General features: G+C 37.2%; 1 protein-coding gene across 3 annotated transcripts in view; it reads right to left on the bottom strand.

The window, feature by feature from the left end:
- Positions 1-392: 392 nt before the first annotated feature.
- COG3 (component of oligomeric golgi complex 3) overlaps positions 393-22,162 on the bottom strand; it is a 30,769-nt gene continuing 8,999 nt past the window's right edge. For all 3 annotated transcript variants that reach the window (XM_039716716.1, XM_039716718.1, XM_039716717.1), the window contains 14 exons: positions 21,812-21,903; positions 19,259-19,398; positions 17,866-18,026; positions 15,628-15,733; positions 13,648-13,772; positions 11,949-12,038; positions 10,004-10,124; positions 7,647-7,735; positions 7,416-7,550; positions 6,334-6,409; positions 4,591-4,718; positions 3,925-4,023; positions 1,873-2,721; positions 393-1,702 (listed from right to left, as the gene is read on the bottom strand). In XM_039716716.1, the coding sequence (XP_039572650.1) occupies positions 2,692-2,721; positions 3,925-4,023; positions 4,591-4,718; positions 6,334-6,409; positions 7,416-7,550; positions 7,647-7,735; positions 10,004-10,124; positions 11,949-12,038; positions 13,648-13,772; positions 15,628-15,733; positions 17,866-18,026; positions 19,259-19,398; positions 21,812-21,903 (1,392 nt within the window). In that variant the 3' untranslated portion in view covers positions 393-1,702; positions 1,873-2,691. The remainder of the gene's footprint in view (positions 1,703-1,872; positions 2,722-3,924; positions 4,024-4,590; positions 4,719-6,333; positions 6,410-7,415; positions 7,551-7,646; positions 7,736-10,003; positions 10,125-11,948; positions 12,039-13,647; positions 13,773-15,627; positions 15,734-17,865; positions 18,027-19,258; positions 19,399-21,811; positions 21,904-22,162) is intronic.

Here is a 22,162-nt window from a genome sequence, read left to right as displayed (position 1 = left end):
ACAGAAGCCGAATTCCACAGAGAAGAAGAGCTTTTACTTTGATAGTTCCATTCAAATGCCACTGTGAAAGCCAGAGGGTGAAGGGAAGCTTCATGCTGACATTACAGGGGACAAACCACAAGCTCCTGTATGATGTGTTCTACACCACCAAGGGCCAGAAGAGCACTACAGGGTAATGAGAAACTCTGGGTAGATGAGTGTGTGAGTAACCAGGCAAGAACAGTCATCAAACACAGCAACATTTGTGTTTTCTGCCACCAGCTCCCAAGCTCTGTTAGTAAAAGCCAACTTAGCTAAAATATGTTCTTGTATTACAGTTGTGGTTCACAGTTGTGGTTTCTTCCTCCTAACAAAACTGCAAGGAAAGAGACCATTTAGTCACACAAGACTGCTTGTCAGTAAAGAAAATACAAATTTACTTTTATTATAACCATAAAAGGCATTATTTTAACAATTAGCTGTACATTCAGCACTCAGGTATATCTTTGTCAAATAAACTCAATTCTCTTACTGCTAAAAAAAGAACACTTCTCAGCAATGCACAACCTGTGCTTATTAGGATGTTTATTGTCTCTGTATTGCAGTTATTTGACAGACAAGCCTCAGGATACAGAATAAAGCTTTACTCTTGGACCAAAATAGGAGGCAACATTTTTATTTAAAAAAATTAAAAACAGCAAGTTTCTAGTCAGGTAATATAAAGCATCTTAAATTAATCTTTTGAAACTATTTACACTATTTGTAAACGTAAATATCTGAAACTGTACATGTTTAAACAAATGTTCATTTAGCAAACAGGCTGTATAAACTGATTGCTCTAATCCTTCCACCAGCTATCCTAGAGCTGTCTGGGTACTCTAAGAGAGAAAAAGATCCCAAGCACAAGAGTCACTACTGCCATGGTTTACTCTTCACAACTCTTCTGTACAATGTCTGCTTTAAGTTAGTCATAACTCTGTACAGTGACCATGCAGTCCTTCTGAAAAACCTTATAAAAAACAAATATACATATATTACAATGCACTAGACATTATCATTATATTACAGAATATGTTACTGTATTTCTACATAAGTAAAGGGAGAGGGTAAATTTTTCTCCTTGTTAGTTCCTTTACTTAATTTTTAAGGAGTCATATAAGGTCCTATTAGTACCATTTATGTATTTCAGAACCACTGCTGTAACACTTCTTGTGGTAGCTTTCAATCCTACCATCTTATACTCCAGCCTTGTTATTTATATCAGGAAAATTATTAAATTAAAATATCACCGATGTGCAAGGAAATTTCTTCTTATTCAAAAGTACAGCATAGGCTTTATAAATAAGTTAAAAATCTGTCACATAACCCACTACATTTTCATTTTGCAGTGCTGCACAATGAAGATTTACACACTGAGAGACCCTGAAGTGTTCATTCCATTAAGGGCTAGGCATTTAGCATCCACCTCTCCACACTAATGTCCAATTAATTCTCACTCAACAGTGTGCACTGTTTACCAGTACTTATCCTCTCTTTACAAAGCAGATTTGACAGCCTTGCACATCAGCTTCAGGCTCCCCACACCTCGTGATTATCATTTTCTCCAGGCTCAAAGGCTGTGCAAGCTCCAGACCCTGTTCCACTTTAAACAATGTGACACCACCATCTGATCTTGAGAAAGGCAAAAAAAACAACTCTGCCCTAAAATAAGATAGCTGAAAACCTCAATGCTAAGCAGTACTGTGAAGCATCTGAGAACATGCAGTTCTCTCAGAAACAACAGAAATTATGTTGTACAAATTTCCATTGCAAATCCCAAGGATCTGAGACTCTTCACATGGAGAAAGGCTAGAGTACGACACTTCAGGTCAGGCCTCACAGCAAGCTGAAAACCTCAATGCTAAGCAGTACTGTGAAGCATCTGAGAACATGCAGTTCTCTCAGAAACAACAGAAATTATGTTGTACAAATTTCCATTGCAAATCCCAAGGATCTGAGACTCTTCACATGAGAAGAGAAAGGCTAGAGTACGACACTTTAGGTCAGGCCTCACAGCTCCCAGTCACAAGAGTGGAAGAAAGACAGCCCATCCAGTGTTTCAAGAAACACGTCACATGTGGGAAATTAAGTTTTCCCAAGAAAGAACCTCTGAATTACTTTCAAGCCTATGGCGGATTACCAGGATTTTCAGAGAAGTTAAAGAAAAACTCAGCACGCCTGCTTAAGTCAAATTGTCATACCAATATGGTCATCTCCCAAGTCTCACAAATATCTATTGCTGTTCTCATTTGATTCCCTGCACTGCATTTCCAGTGTCTCTTTGAAAGTGGGACTTTCCATTGCATATATCAACTCATTAAGGGAAAGCAAGAATGGTTTTTACATTAAAAAAAAAACAAACAAAAAAAGGTTTTCAATTTTGAAAATATCTGGAAAAGGCAGTAATTGAGCTTCCATAAGTGATCAGCAAAGGAGGTTTTTTTTCATTTTCTTCTGCCCACTGCTCAAGCCAATGAACAGGAAGACCTTTACTAAATCAAAAAGCATGTTCATTTTGGGTTTTTTCCCTAAAACAGGGTTAAGCAGCCTGAACAGTTTTGATGCAGACTAGGCTGCACAGGGATCCTTTGTTTACTCCAAGCAAATGTCTCTGCATTCCCTTCACTCCCCGGCATTTGGCTGAAGCTTATTCCAAGCAGCCTCACTGTTGGGCTACTTGGACATCGACAAGAGTAAGTTCACCTGAAAGACAAAATGAAAGCCTACATTAGACAGAGAAGCCAAATTTTAGAACTGATGTGTCATATTTTAACCTTTAAACAGGATTCCTAGGAAGCACATTAATCAGAAGACAGTTACAAAACAAACAACAGCCAAAATTTCCAGTCAAATGCCTACTCACAAGCTTTTTAAAATGCAACTGATGACCATGCTGACCACTCATTTCAGCAGTCACAAACTGCTGTGATAAACTTCCTAAGATAACTTCATGTGTTGTCAAGAAATTCCAAAAAACAGGCACACTGGCAAAAAATGTTACCATTCACCTCAAATATCTGAAACACACTTGGGATCCTTCACAGTACTTGTTTCCCATAAATTACAATATGGTTTCCCACAACTTCAGTTTGTAGGGTAAGTATTCCTCAGGTTTATCAGATAAACAGTCAGAGAAAGCCATCTCCTCCTGGATAACCTCACCTCCTTATGGTGCATCACTTCCACTCCAGGACACTGCTCCAGGACAGTTATCACACATGCCTGTGGCCACACACACTGCAGGCAACATCCTCTAATCCATAAACTAGATCACCTGTTTAAATCATCCTGTGATAATCAAGATTCTACCTACATTCCCTATACAACTAAGGTCAAAGTGACATTTTTAAAAGCCTACCTGGTTTCTGGCAGAGAATCCTAATAGAGGGAATTCTTAACCCAATTAGACCATGTAGGGTTACACTTCCATAAACACCTGCACATTTTCTCACTACAATTCACTTCAAATGCACTCTAGTAATTCATTCTCGTGCTTCCTAAATGTAAAAGCTGCTGCTTTTTGTATTTGTCAAAAGAAAAAAAAACTGCATTTGAAGGCAGTCTAAGGCATATTCACTGGCTTTGATACCTTTCCAAGAAGACAATGCCAGGAAATGGCAAGACTCTTCTACAATGCTGTACAACTCAATCACCAGCAACATCAATCACCACCTTGGTTTAAGAAAATCTATTAGACATTCATTAAAAAAACCCAACCAAAGTCCCCTCCTAGCTGAGAATCTTAAGATCAGATAAAGCCCAAAGTTTAATCATCCAGGATTAAGTGGGATAAGAAATAAATAATGATACTGAACACTGGAAATACAAAAAATGAAAAAAATCAATGTTTATAAAAGCCATTCACATGAAAGAGCAACTGATAAAATAGGGAGCTTCAATATATACCTGTTCCATTGAAGGACAAGCTATGATCTGGAGGTCTTCATTACTAAATTCTTCCTTTAACAAAGCATGAAGTTTGTGGAACATTTGCTGAATGTTGTTCTTTTAAAAGAAAGGAGAAAAAAATCAGTATTAAAAACACAACACCCATCTTAAACCAGACCAAACACAATGTACATGGAATGGCTACTAAAGTGACCAGGTAGTGAGAAGCAATCAAGCTTCAAGAACTTTTTTCTAGAACAAGCCCCAAAACAGCTACAGGAATCCACATTAGTTATAAGACAAAAACTTCAGTTAGATGTGCTAAAGTGAAACACTGAGTCCTAAAGACTTAACCTGGAAGCTTAAAACTCAAGCTTGGCTCTCCTGGTTGTTTACAGCAGGTTTTCCACTCAATCTGTATCACCCTCTCTGCCTCTCGTGCTCTTGCCCATGCATAACTGACCAAAATCAACTGGTTGGTGTGGGACAGAGTTAATTTTCCTTATGGCAGCTCATCTGGTGCCAGGTGGAAGATGTACAGAATAAAGAGCAGCAGTTACTTCCCTGTAATACCCATGTGTTGTGCAGTATAAGTGAGAGCAGTACAGCTGTTTGGATTTGGCTTTTTTAAGCTAAAGATATCACCATGAAACGTCTACAGGAAAACATGGCAGCAATACTCACCCTGACTGGCTTAAACAGAATTAATTCTGTATCTTTATTGGACAAGTATAAGGACATGCTTCGTAAAGTTGATGGCAACTTTGTTTTTATTGTCTTGTAAGTGGAAGAGACCAGATCGTTGATCTTTGCTGAAAGTAAAAGAAAATATGTTTAACAGGCTAAAATGGAGTTCTGCTTGCTGAAACCTATACTCCAGAAAATCACCTCCAGTCTCCAGGGGCAGATCATTACCAGAAGTTTGAGTGGAAGGCTGTGCAGTGTCAAACCCATCACAGGACCACAGCTTGCCGGACACTGCTTCCTTTCCCTGCAGAAAATGCACCCATCCCATTTCTGAAAGCTACCACATCCTCCTGAGGCTTTTGAAATCACAGCCATTCAACAGCAACTAAGTTCTACATAGGCCCCCTCCCAGAAAACTTACTGGAAAAGCAACTGTTGGGAAACAGTGCTAGCAAAGAGAGCAGAATATCACAAATTCTCCTTACTGGTTATAGACCATGTCTGTGAGAGGAAAGGCTGCACAGAAATCTGGATTTTGAATTAACCAAACAGGAATCCCCTGTCAAACAAGACCTTCTTTCTTTATTGCTAGGAATTTTAATGATTTTACAAGATCATTGTCTAAAGGCCAGGGGAAAAATACATTTTGTATTTTTAAAGTACTGAAATTTAAATCCTATGTGGGTTTTTACCCCACTCAACTTCTGCCACATCTAAATTTTCTGCCTAGTCCCACTTCCCAGACAAATGACTCCAGGAAACAGCAGAAGGTCTGCTTCAATTTGCTTCTACACACATAATTATCTCCAAACAAACATTAAAAAAACTCCTGAAGAAGTGGGAGATATTAAGTAGAACCTCGAGTTAGCCCTTCAGAGTGTCTGACCCATGGAGCAGCACTGAATTATGTATGAACATGGCTGGCTTTGCATCTTAAGAATATGATGCAACAGAAGGTTCTAGTGTATGATTTGGAATAATCAGAGTTTTTCATCCAGAAGCACAACTTTGTAAAGTGAAGAGCAAAACAACCAAAGAGCATCTAAAACTGCTCCAAATGTTCCTATGAAGTATTCACATTTAAATTTTTAAAAAGAGGGAAACAAACGCAGATTCCATTTTTACATGGTGACAGGAAAACTGAAAACAAAGTAAATACCAAATGTAGAGACAATAAGGGCTTGAATGAGGATTCATTCTTTCCTACAAAAGTAAAAGCTTTATCATAATGTAATTAATTAATTCCTTAAGCACATTCTGTATGCAGTTGCAGAAAGTCTGTTTACACGCAAGAACAGTCACAGCTTGAGAAATACTCAAGGCATTCATCTACTGCACCAATTAAACACATATCCTGAAGTTTGTCAGGCTTTTAGAGCTGGCTTAAGACATTTCAAATAGCACACAGGCTCAAATGGAAGCCAGGATTTGCAAGAAAAAAGTAGACAGTTTTTATATGTAGAATTTTTCAAAGTCAATCACAGTCTCTCAGTCCAAGTTATTCTGACCACATCTTCAGGGCACCAATTAAACACATATCCTGAAGTTTGTCAGGCTTTTAGAGCTGGCTTAAGACATTTCAAATAGCACACAGGCTCAAATGGAAGCCAGGATTTGCAAGAAAAAAGTAGACAGTTTTTATATGTAGAATTTTTCAAAGTCAATCACAGTCTCTCAAAGTTATTCTGACCACATCTTCAGATTTCTAATAGTAACATGAATATAAATCAAAGCAAATACCTGGTTGTGCCCAAGGTTGCTGTGAAAGGCTGTAATTGGGACCTCCTTGAGTGGCCATTGTTTTTAAAGCAGCTACCTAAAACAAGTAAAAATCAACAAAATTATATTTCTTTCAGTTGAGTTCACAACAAAATAACCAACTAAAAACTGCACAACTCTCTGAGATACCAGTGTACAGAATCTCCACTGATCTGTTTCTTCTACGACCTGACTTAACAACACACAGGGGAAGCAGCTTGACAGAAATGCAATTCAAAATTACAACCATGATCAATTCTTGAAAGTAAAATTCAAAATGGGATTAAATTTACAAAGATGCTTAGGCACCTAAGGATACAAAACCTCAAAAGAGACTTATCTTTGAGCAGCTTAGTCAAATTCCCCAGATTCCCAAGGAATCACTGAGATCACTCAAACAATCTATCAATCTCACCAGTTACCCATCTATATTTTAGGCATGCCACTGACCCCTACCCCAGCATGACAGGCATAATAAGTAAATTTAATACTGTAATCTTCAAAATTCTTTAAAAATCAGCAGCTGGGATATCTGCAGTCCATGCAATGCTGTAGCCCCAGTTTCTGAGAGGTCATGTCACTTATTCTCAGGACCTAAGGTTCAGAATAGATCCTGTTGCGAGGTTTTCTTACTAGAAACCTGAGCTCTAGAGAAGGTTCTAGAAAGAAATGTACTGTAAGAAGACATGTAATACTGTAAGACCTCCCTCAAGAATATACATGACCCAAGATTGTTTCTGAAGGCTTACAAATGCAATCAAAGTAGTTCCTGCAAGAAAGAAAAGGTCCTGCCAACCTTCACACCCCTGTTACAATTCAAGGAGAAATTAAAGCTTCTTGATCAAAGAACACAAGGGTTGCTTGTAGAAACAAACCATGACATGTTCCTTTAGCCCATTAATCTGAAAAATGCCTGGAAAATTGCTGTTGGAACTTAAAGGAAAGCACATTATCTTCAACTAATCACACAGCACTAGCAGATTGTCATATACCCAATTTAAATACCAATTCCCTTATCCTACCAGTACTTCAGTTAGGTTAACAAACATACAACGCATCTGTACCTTTGTCATGAACTCCTCCAGCTGGTCTATAAACTGTTTGGTTTGCTGCTGAATAAACTGCTCACAGGCTGATTTCAGATGACGGTCTACGTCCTTCTTGGAGTCAATATAATGTTCTCTGATTTCTGGAGTACCCTTGAATAGAGAACAATTCTCTTTTTTTTAATTGCCAGAGATCACCACACGCTTAAATGACCCATTTTTTCCTTAATGCAATAAGACTCACATTACCTCCAGTAAGAACTGTATCAAGGCGTTGTTGCTGTTCAGTCTAAAAAACCTTGAAACTGCCTTAGGATTCAGGATTTTAAATGCTGCATCTGTGAATCAGAAAGCCACTCACAATGTAAGTCAGTGCCACTCAGCTCCAGGAACTACAAACTATAATCACTCACTTATGCATAAAAAACCGCCCAGCATGAATGATTATGACTGCAACATTAATGACTCTAGCACTGCTCAGAGTGGATGCACAGAGGCACACAAAGATTCATTCACTACTTTTCAATGGCAACTATGTACCTAACAGTCTAAATAGATAAACACATTACAAGAAACTAACAAGTTGCTGAAATTAACTGCAGTGCTATAAGCATCAAAATTGTGTGAGCTCTCCTCTTCTTCTTACTGTAATCTACAAGTGGAAGACTTTTACATAAGCTATTTAAGTATTTACAAATAATCTGAAAAATTTTGCACAGATTGCCCGGGAAAACCAACCACGGTTGCATGAAATAACTTTCAATTGGTACTGTTTTCTTCTGTGCTCAGCTGTTTTAGTTAGGACAAAACAAAACATTAAGGTTGATAAACATTCACGTTTATGCTCTCTACACAAGAGAAGAGAGAAGGAAAAGCAACAATGTCTGCAATTAACATCAGATACTGAAATTACACCTATAGTCTCAACAGGATGCTGTCACGCTGAAATCTAGTCAAATTGGGAAAAAATAAAATTATTAGTTACAGTGTAGCTTTTTACCCTACTGTCAGCCATTTATCATCCTACACATCAATCTGCTTTTTTTTTTCCACTTCAAAAGGAATTCTGCACTCTGTATAAAACAGGGGGAGGGAAAAATGATATAAGAGTAAAAGAAGTGTTTTCTGAGACATTAAGTAGAGAATACCAAATATATAGCTTTGTAGATTTTGCACTGAACTCAGAATCTGCATTCTTATGTAGTGAAAGGTGAACGCAGAGCAAGATTATTTTTGTTCTCTTTTTACCAGCAATTTGAGAAATTCATAAGATTTCCAAATTCTTGATTAGAAGACTATGAGCTAGTCCTTTTCCCCACTGAATATTTCAGTTACATGAACCTTAACATTATACTACTTCAAAAAAGTTGGGCAAAGCATGACTTTTACAGTAAGCAGTATCCCTTCATCTGTAAATACAAAATTAAATCTTAAACCTGTGTAGAGGAAGTTTGGCTAGAACACAGTAAAACTGTTAGCCATATTCTTTTTCCTTTACAACTCATCCCAAATATAAGACCTTATCGGTCTATGCTACACCACAGAATTAAGCACACTTAAGTGTCTTAAGAATTAAGCACAACATACATCTTTTCAACACCATTGCCACCACCACCACCAAACACAAAGAAAATGTTTTCCATTACTTACCACTACCACCTGCAAAGCACTGGCTGGCACAAAAATTTATTCCATTAAATGAATATGGAGAACAAACTTGTGTGTCAGCCAGGACATTACACCAAAAGGATGTATTTGCCCTTTAACCTCCAGTCAACTAGAAACCACTCAACAGGTAGGAGGTTTCATTGATGTTCAAATGCAACAAGTGAAATGGTTAGTGTAAGAAATGCTTGCTTCAGAGTTAAGACTGCAGCATATTAGCAGGAAAGAGAAGTTATTTCTTCAGCTTTTTCTTCTGAAATGCAAGGAGAGAAACTTGACATGCTTCCAATAATTTTTCCCATTATCCTTACAACTTGGAAAGTGCATGACAGTTCAATTTTGTATTGAGAGCTTTTTTCCTGAATTTTATAAGGAACAATAGTACAATTTCAAAAACCATGACCATGGCCACTACTTCTATTTTCCTACAAGAGACATGCTTGCTACATAATACCATAATACCAATACTGTTCACTGAACTTGCAAAATAAGAAATCCTTCTTAAAACAAAAACCTCACAGAAAGGTCCAGGAAATCTTAATTTGCTCTAGCTAAGTTGACTATGTATTGTTAAATTCCCCTGCTAAGCAGCAGTAAGAAAAGATATTCCTTTAACAGGCAAGAAAAGAGGAAAGAATTCTGTGCAATAGAAATGTGGATTACTTAGCTGTTCTTAAAAAAGACTGGATAAAATAGTTAGGTCAGTAGTGAAAGCAGGCAAACACATTTCCTACAAAAATAAAGAATTTATTAGATACATTTTGAATTGCCCTGAGTAGGAAAATGGTTTTGGTTTTTTTTTCAGAAAAGCTAGGAACAAAGCAAGAGATTAGAAAGAGCATACAGGTCATTGCAAGTGAACATAAAATAAACCCAAAACTTTTGCTGGCACAAAGGGAGGACAATCCCATCCCATTCTGTAGCCAGCAGCTGTTTAGTACCTCTAGTTTTCTTGAGGTCCAGGGAAATTTCCTTAATGGTGAAATCAGTGTGGAAAGGAGCAATTTGTTCACGAAGAATCAGAAGGTGTTTTATTAAGAAAAGCTGTCCATCGACCTGGGTCTACACACAAGAGAAAGAACATGCATTACATGTAATACAAAAAAACCCCAAACAATTAAATGAGGAGCAAAGTTTCGACATTTCCACTTTTATTAGTTAACAAGCCTTTTCCATCAGCCTGTAGTGTGATTAACTACACTCTGGGATCAACAAATCCCACTTCTGTACTATTCCTAAAACACTGCACTACAGAAGCATTACTTCTACTTTAATGGGATACTTTATTCCCATTTCTTAGAAGAATTAGATTACACAGTCATATTACTAAATGTCCTCATTAAGTAAAGGTATCCACTACTTGAATGATACAAATTTATTCTTCTTCAGAGAGAGAAATTATTTAATGTAATTCATATAATTTATAGTTGAAAAACATGAGGTTCTAAATTTGTTTTCATCATTACAATGACTAAAAAAAGTCAATGTTCCTGTAATAATCTTGATTAACTGTGCTGTTCTGCAAAGGTCTTACAACGCATTTTTCTCATGTCATTAAACACAAAGCTTAGTTAATTTCTAAACAGTACAGCAAAGACACAAAGAGTAAAAGAAGGCCAAGTTCACTCCATCTAAATGATCCGTTTTGCACTGCTTGTTATTTTAACTACATGCTTTACACTGCGTGCTACTTTTAATCTTTAAAGTTCATGGCTCATTGAGGTAAAAGGAGGACTTTAGAATTCAAATTTGCTTTTGCAAGCTGGAGGAGGGCTTTCCTTGATATAATGTTAAATAAAACAGAAAAGAAGAAATCAGATTTAAATCTGCAGTTTCAACAAATAGAAATTTCACTAAAAATGAGTGGTAGAAAGGGCTTCTTGAGTTGTTAGGGTTTGGCTTTTTTTTTTTAATTCTTATATGCATCATTTCACCAGATAACATTATATTAACATGCATCAATAACAAAGTGGTAGAGATCCTAGTTTTGGGCCAACCTATTCAGGGCTCATTGCAGGACGAGTTTCATTCTCTGCAATACTTTTAAGTCAATGCTGGCCAGGTATTTAACTGTAGAATTCTGAATCAGCTACACAGGAAATAGTTATTGGCTGAAGCTAAAGGGAAGTGCAGCTTGCATTTCTTTTTAAAGATGATATGTTTAACAGATTTTTTTAAAGGACACTCAAAAGAGACACTTTAAAACAGATAATTTCCAATCAGAACTAAAACCTTTCTCATTATTAAATATTTACTGCTTATAAAAATCCAACAATTTTAGCCTACTAAGACTTTTCTTTTTTCATTCACTTCTTGACTGTTAGGAATTAGCAAATTACTACAGGATTTAAAGGAACTGTGAAAGGAAAAAGAAAGTTGACTCCTCAAACATGGTAAAGTTCAAATGAGTTGATGAATTTGCATTGAATTCTGAGCAACACATGAGATCAAACCTTTTGATAATACAGTTCTGAGCAGTGAATACTTAAAACTTCTTCCCAGAGAACATAAGTTAGAAAGATTTTAGAAAATTCAAACAATGGAGGCAGAGAAAAAGAGAAAAGAGTAACAGGCAGTGAAAATAAATACAAAGTCCTCTAGCAAAAATTTCCCTTTAGGCATCACTTCACTGAATTCCCATGAGTTAGAGCAGCCTGCAAACACGATTTCTAGGATCTGTATTCCACCTTTTCAGACAGGCTACCATGTGAATCATTATCTTTGCCCTGCAATACATTAACCATAACTAAGAACTGGCAAATCCATCAAGTCTCTGGGGGCAGAGCAACATGCTTTGACTAAGATTTTAACAGAATTCTGAACCATTGCTTTGTGACTTTAGATATACAAGGGGCTGGGGGCTGTGGACATCATACCCAAAGCAGCCTTGTTTTTGCTGATGGAATCAGCAGCTCCCAGCAGCGACTGGATGCAGGCAGATAAAGCCTCTTGCGATAATCCCTGAAACACTGCCCTCTGCAGGGAAGAGGAAAAAAAAAGACCAAAAAAAAAAGGTGTTAGCAAAGCTTAGGCAGAATTTTAAGAGTTGCACTTCGTGAACCTGTGTTTACCAGCTTATAAAACTCCATATTAACTAGCTAAAAACATGTTGGCTAAGTGCAGTGACACAGGATGAGGCACTCACACACAAAAGCTTGCTACAACCACTCAGGCTGGATGCAGGTACCCACACAAGCCTGCCCTGCTCCCCCTGCAGCTCTGAACTGGCACCTGGGTAGTGACATGGTCAGTGACACCTCACACATTCAGAGCCAACAGCATGAATTGTGTTGTGCTGGGTAACCTGACTAGACACTTTTTCCCGTGTCAGGCAACTACCTGTGCATGCAAGCTACACCTGCAACAGACACGAGATCATTTGAGTGAGCTTAACCTCAGGCAGACTCAAATTACCTCACATTTGTGACAGCTTAGTAAACAAACATGACAGCTGCCATGGCCCAGGGGACACGGTGCAAGTGCTTAAGTGGCAGGAATATGATCCTATGACTAAGCCAGCCACAGGAACACGGCTCGTTCCCACCAGCCCTGCAACAGAGCCCTGACTGCTCCAGACACACCAGCACCACTTCATTCACGTGTTCCCATCTACAGGGTGCAGGCAAAGGGTACCAGTTCTGCTACAGTGTCTCAGGGGAAAACCAAATTAACCTCTGTGCAGATACACTGTAAATGAGCTGTGCAAACAAGGCAGAAAGCACCTCATTTACCAAGGTCTAGCTGAAAACAAGGGCAAATATTCATCTATTTTAGTGGGATTGATATTTCAAGCAATAAAGCATTAGTATTTTCTGGCTTCTTTTTTAGCACTAGCATCTTGGCAGGAATTTCATGTAACACCCCTCAAAGATATTTCGAAATCCATTAAATGTGTCTAAATAAAAATACAACACATGCAGAAAAGCAAAAACACTTGCATTAGTTTCCTTAGAGACTTATCAGCCTTATATGCTGTTAAGTGAGCAATACAAAACAGATTCTAACAGGAAAGTCTTAAAATATGTGTTAAGTAAACATGTCTTTTGTTTCTGCTAGACATGAAGATTTCCACTATCTTAAACTTTGGAAATGTGTTCCTATGTTTTGAAGCATGAAGAGATGTGCCACAAAAAAAAAATTCAGAACATTTTCAAAATGTAGAAGCAGCACAGTCACCATTTTTAAGACCAGAGACATCACACAAACACATTCACCCAGTAATTTCAGCAATAAAATCATTCCCTGTAATTGACCCAGAACTTTCTGTTTTTTCTTGTCCTATTCACTCCTCAGCTTTGGTGAGACCAGTATCTTGAACATCAGACACTGAATTATTTCTGTAACGGCAAAGCAATAGATGTACAAATCAGTGCCATTTTTCTAATTCTACAAATATAAAATTGTCTTGGAAATGATGACTTAAATTTGTCAGTTCACTTGCTTTACATAAAGATAGCAGCAGAAAGACCAAGAGGTTAGAGGCCAGTAATTGTCCATTCCTAGTTTGTATTAAAATATTTAGACACGGTGCTCTACACACTTCATAATTTCACCTTAAAAATTAGATAAAGAAATTTTTGCATACATCTATACATCTGTATAGTTTGGAGAGACACACTAGAGTCCTTCTGACAGTAGGATACCACATTCCATGCAGATCTGCAGGTGAAATCGTGCTCTGATGCCTGGGATTAAGGGATTCAGCTGAACCTGTTTAAAAGCAAAATACACACATGAAAAGCTTGCCCATCTGTCCTTCCAACAAAGGAGACTGTAATATCGACTGTAATATAAAAATGCATTTCATACTCCCTACACAGAAATATGACATTTTATTTTACCCAAACAGGTTAATTTTTTTTTCCTTCTGAGCAGGTCAGTACTAGATTTCTGATGTGAATCGAGCACAAGCCTGTGAAAGACATGAATTTGCTTTCAGGGGTGGCCCAGCTCAACCTTTTTGAATGAGTTAGTTTTACAGGCATGACACACACCTCCCACTCAGCTGAACACCTGAAATGATCAGTTACTGAAAAAAAAAAATAGCACAGGAGAAAAGAGGAAAAAGAAATGGTTAGAGATCATGGAATTACAGGAAATGCTTAGGAAAAAAAAGGAAAAAAAACACTCTATTTCTTCACTCTTTCCTTTCTGCTGGGGATAATCCTACATGGGTTGAACAGTTGCACAAAATACAGGGTTTAAACATAATTTATAAACAGTAAAAATAACAGCAAAACCAATTTTGTCGTGAGATAGTTGTAAACATAAAAAAGTGCTCCTCCTGGGTAACCTTCATAATGGCACAGTATGCTCAAAATGGATTTTCACAACACCTGACAGACAGAAGTCTGTCTTCATTGTGTCCTTAAATCAAGCTGGGAAACAGCTGAGTCAATAGCACTAGAGCTCTGATTTCAAATACCGAGCATTTAAAAAAAGTAAAATTGTTGGAGTTTCAGCTGCTGATGGAAAATGCACTTGTGTTTATGTGATCAGTGAATAAATCATCTGAAAAAATCCAGTAATATCTTTCTACCTTTTGCAATTATAAATTTATTGTCACCGTAGTTAGAAAGCCTGTAAAATCTTATGATATTAGTTTGAGGTTCCCAGGCCATTCATTAGTCACTTCAGCTACTCCTGCAGGTCCTGAAATGGGAGAGAGGCACCTCTGAAGGACAAATAATCCAAATTATCTCAGACACGTCTTCAAATTACACCATATAGGTTCCCTCCATCGCCTGAGTGCAGGTGAGATTTACAGGACTTGCAAATTCCATACACCTGGGGTGAAGTACAATGAACTCCATTCTCAATGGGATTTGTGGAGTCCAGCTAGAAACTCTGCAGACTTTCCAAGCCAAAAGCAAGAAACTACCATGTAATCAAAAGGAATACAAGAAACAAGTGATAAAGAGCAGAGAAAGAAGCTGCTGGGTAAATAATTTAACACTGTACCACTCTGAACAATGATAAAATAAAAGTAGAAATTCTTCATGGGTCTTCCATAGTAATTTAAAAATTTCTAACACTCAAATGACTGGCATCAGCCACATTTTAAGAACTTTTATTCCAGTTTGCTGTAATTAACAGACACATGGGTCACAAGTTTAAAATGTCAAGGAGTAAATTGTGAATTATTTTAAATAGAGAGACATGGCTAACACACCAAATCACCTTTCCCATCTTAGCACAGCTAACAAACAAAAGCATCCTCAAGTACACATCTTGATAGCATGGATATTTTTCACTGGAGAATACAAAAGCTCAGGTTTATACAAAGCACAATAGATGCTGTTGGTTGCAAAAGTAGCTGCTTCATATAACAGACTGCACTTGAAGAACAAAGAAATAGCACCAAAAGAACAAGATCAGGCTGCTTCTCAACTAAAATACAAAACTAAAACTTTGAGACAAAGTTCACCTCTAAAAATTGCTTATATATTTGTCTAGGAAAATAACCCTTTAAGATACATACAATTTTCTCACAGATGGTTCAAGTTAATGCTCACATTCCATGAGCTTTATGCATTAATTTGACAATATGAGATGTATTTCATACCAGATTTAACTAAGCTGCAGGACTCGGGATCTTCTAGCCGGACATCTGAAAATGAAGCTTCAGATGTCAGCTTCTTCTGTTCCTCCTTCAAACTCTGTGCAATTTGCTGCAAAGAAAGATACACAATAATATTTTAATATCACATAACACTGCTTTGGTTACAACAGATAAAAGCATGCTGAACTGCAAAAGAAATCAGCTACAGCTTCCAGTGTTTCAAAGACATTTAGAAGAAACAGGCAGATGTTTCCAAAACAGTGGCAGAAATACTGCAATACGATAAAGATTCACAAATACACATCTGTGTAAAGCACTGTTCTTTTATTTTGCCTGTTTTACTGATGTCTCAATAATGACATATAAAGCTACCTAGAAAGACAAGTTCAAAATAGGGTAACCCAGTTCAACACTTACTTGGATTTTAAATAGATCATTTTTTGATAGCTTTATTTCCAGAAATGACATGCAGATGGCCCAAAAGTACTCTCTAGTTTATTCCCTGTGGGAGTTCAACCAAAAGCCTTCCCCTAACATTACTCAACATTTCCACACTTCAACCTTTTCCACTACTTGGTCAGCTTCAAAGCAACAAGAGGCAGCAAGAATGGGCAAAGAACTGCATTAATATTTGAACAGAACAGCAGAAGAAATATTTTTGCCCTGTGCTTTTAACATTTTAATAATTCATTTACTAAGACAGAAGGGCTCTCTAAATAGCAAGGTTTTGAGGTTTAAAAGCAATCAAGTAGCAAAATGAATTTCAAACCAGGCAAAAACTGAAGTCTTATGAGGACATATGAAGAGCAGCATAATTTCTCAATTTGGAATGAACTTTCTCTTCTTTAACTGAAGGGCCATAGGACCTTTGTTAGAAAATAAGGCCTCGTACAGACCATACAGCAGAATCACTTGCATAAAGATTCTTATTAGTACTTAAACTTTCAGTACAAAAAGCAGGTACTCTACAGACTCACTAGCTTCAGGGTTTAAAACCCTGTGGATATCCCATAAGATTGCCAAAGTACAATAAAAGCTTTAGATATGTATAAAGACAATGTCATAGCAACATGAGTTCACTATTAATAATTTTCTTACAGAGTTTTCTCTGTTTGCAGGCAAGAATTGAGCCCGCATAATGTTAATGTCTTTCAGCCCACAGCAAAATACATATATGACAGACAGACAGAGTCTTTCAGCCCACAGCAAAATACATATATTTCACGTAGGTAGGTAGGTAGGTAGGTAGAGAGAGAGAGAGAGAGAGAGAGAAGAGAGAGATCAGACAGACAGACAGATAGATAGCTTCTCTATTTTTATAAGTAATGTTCTGATTCTGAAGTCAAATAGCAGCTTTTCTAACAACTGGTCAGCTGGAACTAAGTCCTACAGTTTTTTAAACACCACCAGCTATTCTGACAGCTAGGTGGAAAGCAGAACACAGCAATAAAATTTGGATCTTGCCAGTCCATGTTGGAAAGGCCATTCTCAGTCACCTCAGTCCTTTGACAGCTTGGGCCTCCCATTATAAAGTGAATGGCAATAGTTATTAGGAGGGGGATCTTTAATATGCTTTACTGCTTCCATGTAGTCTTCATGCAGTTGCAGCTTGTTCTAGTCAAAAGCTCATGAAAGGTTTGTCATTGGGCATTTATTTATTTATGTCAGTTGTTTAATTTTTTAAGTAAGTAGAATTAGTTTGATCTATTTCAACAGGAACATTGACTCAAAGGGCTTGGAATGACTAAAAAAACAGCTAATACTGGTAAGAACTTGAAAAAGGTTTCTGGAAACCATTGCTAATATGTTAAATTATCTAAAGCAACTCTCCTCTCACACTGCCTGAGCACAGGGTATACACATGCCTACCAAAAGCTAGTTGACCGGTAATTCTTAAAACAAACTTGCAGCTAACTGGGACTGTCTAAAGCATCTCTTCAATTCCAGCTCAGCTAGAAAATACACTGGTAATATATATTACTTATGAATGTAAAAAAAAAAAACTCAGAAGCTTCAAGTTTTGATGAAACTGTTAACTGTGAGAACTATTGCCATTGTCACTAAGTTTGACATAAAACACTGACATATAGTTCAGAGTCACAATTTAATCAGCAAGTGTCAATTTAAAAATGCCAGTAACACTTGGCTTTTCCTAAGAACAGGAAAACCCAAGCTGCAAAGCACCGTACTGCATACACAGCATGTACAAAGTCAAGGACAGTGAAAAAGCTGAGGCTGTACCTCCATCATTTCCAGCTTGTCAGGATAGGCGAGATCACCGGGCGCGGGCTTGTAGCCGGTGATGTCAGTCTGAATGTAAATGTGTGTCCTGTAGACCAGGCGCTCCTGTACATCTTCCAACATCTGCTTCACACCAGCTGCAAATGCACCCAGTTGTTCGGCTGGCAAAGGTAAGAAAAGGCACAAACTTGTTAATGACAAGCTTATAGAAACACAAATCTGAAGTATCACATATAGGACCATAAAAACCTGGCTTGCTGCAGATGGAGTCAGGATATTTTTGGAACAGCAGCATGCAGACAAATTTGTGACAAACAAGGAATTTACTGAGCTCCATGCTGCAGTTGCTTTGGCTCCCCAGGTTTTCATTAGGCTATGAAAATGCAACCTCACACTGATGGCATCAGATGCCTTGTTAGAATTAAGGGTTCTAATTATTTCAGACCTGGGTACATTAAGTGAAATTTTGGTGGGAACAACAAAGCAGGGTGGCTTTGGTTCCATCACAGCCAATACCTGTGGTGTGACTGTCCAGAGCTGATAAAAACAGAAAAACCAAAGCAGCTCACATCAAACTTAAGACTTATTGTATCAGCCCAAATTTAAGTAGTAGTAAGACACTTCTTATGATAAACCAAAATATTAAGTCAGCAAATTTTTGCTCGTTCCCAACAGTGTTACAATTATACTTCCAGGAAAGTGAACAAGTCTTCATGACTACTGGCACAGTTTCAGCAACAAAGAGCTACACTGGGTGATATACCAGCTACCAGGGATGATTTCTGTTTATTGCCTGGTGCAAAAAAGACTGTGAAAGGACTCCATTATGCACTGATCATACTATGAAATGAGACACCAGGTCAGCTCACTCCTGTGAGACTTTGGGCTCTGCATACTTACAAAACTCCAGAACCTACACTGCTACTTAACTCCTCTGCCGAATTTACAATTTCTAATCTGGGAAATATGACTTTAAGAAGAATTGAAAAAAATCAGTTTGCATTCCTTTATCATCCTTATGCAGAAAGCTCTACATGGATGATGCATTAGCAGGGCCAAGTGCAGTAGTTTGTTAATTTGAAAAGTTAATTTAAATCAACCCTGGTGCATGCATATACACTGGGTGGATGCTTGCTAGCATTTATACAATCTAGAGAAAACATTACTAATATCAGTATATTACTTAAGATGATGCTATGCACAGACCCAAATATGCAGACCTTCACTATAAATGAAAAAATGAAAAAGCATAATTAATTTTACACAAACATGTCACATATGAGGTTAGGTTAAGATCCACTAGAAAGAAATAAGCATCTAGAATTTCTGACTATGCAATTAAATAATTTTATCCATTAAGAAGACACTTAATAATCTTCATTCTATGCCTTACCATTGTTCTGTACATGATCCTCAAGCATCTCATTCTTGAGAATCCCACAGAGTTCAGAAAGTGTCTCTAAGTGAATGACATGGATGATCATTGGCCTCAGGACATCATACAATGAAAGACACAACTTCTCCAACAGTTCACTATGAAGAAAAAATTTTAAAAAGCAAAATACTTTCAGGATCCCCCAAAAGCAAAGGAAAATTTTAACACAAACATAGATTATTCTGTGGCAAAGATTTTTGAAGGAAGCACGAGAAAACAAATATCATAGAAGACTTCAGAAAAGACTGTTTAAAACATAAGCCCACTATTTCCTACAAAGTAGGAAAAGATTTCCTTTTAAAAGATGTGGCATATCAACTGCTTAAAAATGGTGTTACAGCTTTTAATTAATTTTAAAATAAAATTTAAAAAACCCAAATAAACAAAAAAAATCTTTACAAACCAACAACTCAACCTGTCACAAAGGGAAGATGCTGTAACCTGATTTACTTGGTTTCTGTGTAAGAAAATGCTCCTGCTGAGCTCAGAATCATAACCCAAATTTTCTCTTAAGAAAGGGCTCATCTGATTCCAAGGACTCAAAAGTGTATTAGAATCAGGAGCACACAAAGAGGGACACAGGAGAAGACAACTGGTAATGTTTTCTGTAATAGTTACCAACATCTCAGAGCAAACTTTTCAATCTAACTGAAGTTATGATATCAATGCAGTGACACACCAGAAATCCCACTTCAATTTATTTTTTTCTTTCACGTTCAAAGTGATGCATATCTTGGTTAAGACACCAACAGCACTCACTCTAGACATTTTTGCCACACTCAATGCTCCCTTCACTAATCACATACTAGGCACTAATGCTATTGCCAGTAGCTGAAAATTCAAGTCATTTCCCATCTAGAGTTAGAAATATAAACATCAAGAACACTGAAGTAATTACAGTGTGATAAAGATACTGAGTTTACTGCACAATTTGTTTTTTTTAATTCACAAAAAATGTCTGTCAATAGGAAAATGACACTTCAGTTCCTCAGACAGGGAACAAAAATGCTCATGAAAGAATACTCAGAAGAAACATTTTGAATGGCTCTTCCTTTGCATCCTATAGCACTATAAGCAACTTGGTAAAACAGCAACTCTCCATGTTAAGAGCAGAAACAAAAGAGAAAGTTTCACTGGCCTTCTTATTAAATACAATACTCAATCTCAGATCTCTACTCTTGGGTGGAATTTCAGTAAACTCTTATCTCTACATAGACACCTGGCTGTAATATCTTCAAAGCATCTGCAGAAAATAAAATGAGGCTATGTCTTATGCTAAGAGAAACCTAATAAAGTAACTACTATTTTAAACTTTAAAAAAAAAACATTTTATGTAGATGTAGGCAAAAACAAAAGGGAAGAAAGTTCTTAGGAAATGAGGTAACTACATTCTATCAAAATTTAAAAAAAACAGAAGTCTATTTTCATTCTTGGTGTGAATAGCACTAGTGACAAAATTTCTGGCTGAACAACATTTTACACTGATTTCAATTAGGGATGTTTAGTCCAGGATTTGGAGTGAAATAGCTAAACTGATTCTTTTCAAATTTATTTCGGTCACCTCAAATTCTGAGCATGCTCCACATGAGGCCACAATTCCTCAGAAAAGACTGGGCCTACTCTGGCACTCTGGTTTATCTCTAGTGAGGCTTCATGCAGTTTTAGTTTTCCTCTACCTTTGAAGTATGGGGAGGGTAGTGGGCAGTCTTTTTTTCAGGTTACACACTTGTTTAACTTAAGCTGCACTCAATTTAAGACACTGCAACACTCAAAACCAGTGTCTTAGTTACACTAACAGAAATACACTCAAGTTAGGAACTTTATAGCAAGGCAACATGACCTACCCAAATTTCAGATCAAGTATCAGTACTAAAACATACCAGAAAACTGGAGGACGGCATAATCTAATCAATTGCTTAACCATTACAGGTCTGTTGTAAAAAACTTAACAGTACTTTTACACTGCAATTACTGTGTGAAGCAGCAACCTGTCCCTCTTTGAGGTTTAGGCACAGGAGATTGGGACACTGTTCTTGTCAGGCTCCACTATCCTGCCTTCTGTTCAGCCCAAATACAGCACCATGCTAATATTCCTTGACAGTAAGGACAGCGCATTAAATCCTTCCGGAAAAATAGCTGGAGTTCACCAGCCTAATTTCAGACCGAAGCAAATGAAAGCATTAGTGCAACAGACTGTGCAAAACCAGGTGAGAGCTGTAGACTTCTACAACTATTTTCAAAGAACCTGAGTATCTTTAACTCTTTCGGACTATCTACAGAGCATTTGCAAAGATTGTTTATGGAGAATGAGAACTATCTGCTTTGCTTAAATAAAGAAGAAAACTAAGAACATCAAGTTCTGACTCTAGAAGTGATTGAGCTGTTTTTTTATCTTGCTAGTTCTTACCCAACCATTTGAACACAGCTCTGTTTGCCATAAAATATGGTCTGCTACATCACAACACGCTAAATACAACATCAAGTAAAACAAAACCAGCATCTACCACCTACTCCAGTTTTGGTGTTGGTTTTGTGAAGAACTCATTGTAAAGCTGGTGTTCATCCTGGCATACATGGACCATAAAGGCACAACCACTTCGTACCTGTATTCACAGAAATACAAATACTTGATTATTAAATTCTTTTCCTTGTATCAGTATCACAAGAGATATTAGAGGTATTATTACTATGTATTATATATTGTGTTGTGATTATTACAGCTATGATTAAACTGAAGATTTGTAAAATTCAAAAGCAATGAAATGAACTATAAGACTACGGCCTGAAAAGATGTTACTAGCCAAATGAAAGCTCACTGTACAACTTTTGTTCCTTTTTTTTCCTGAAATTTAAGTAACCACA

The sequence above is a fragment of the Passer montanus genome, unplaced genomic scaffold (assembly GCF_014805655.1).
Source record: "Passer montanus isolate IOZ18808 unplaced genomic scaffold, ASM1480565v1 scaffold36, whole genome shotgun sequence".
Classification (NCBI taxonomy): Eukaryota; Metazoa; Chordata; class Aves; order Passeriformes; family Passeridae; genus Passer; species Passer montanus.
This window is presented reverse-complemented; position numbering and strand designations above follow the sequence as displayed.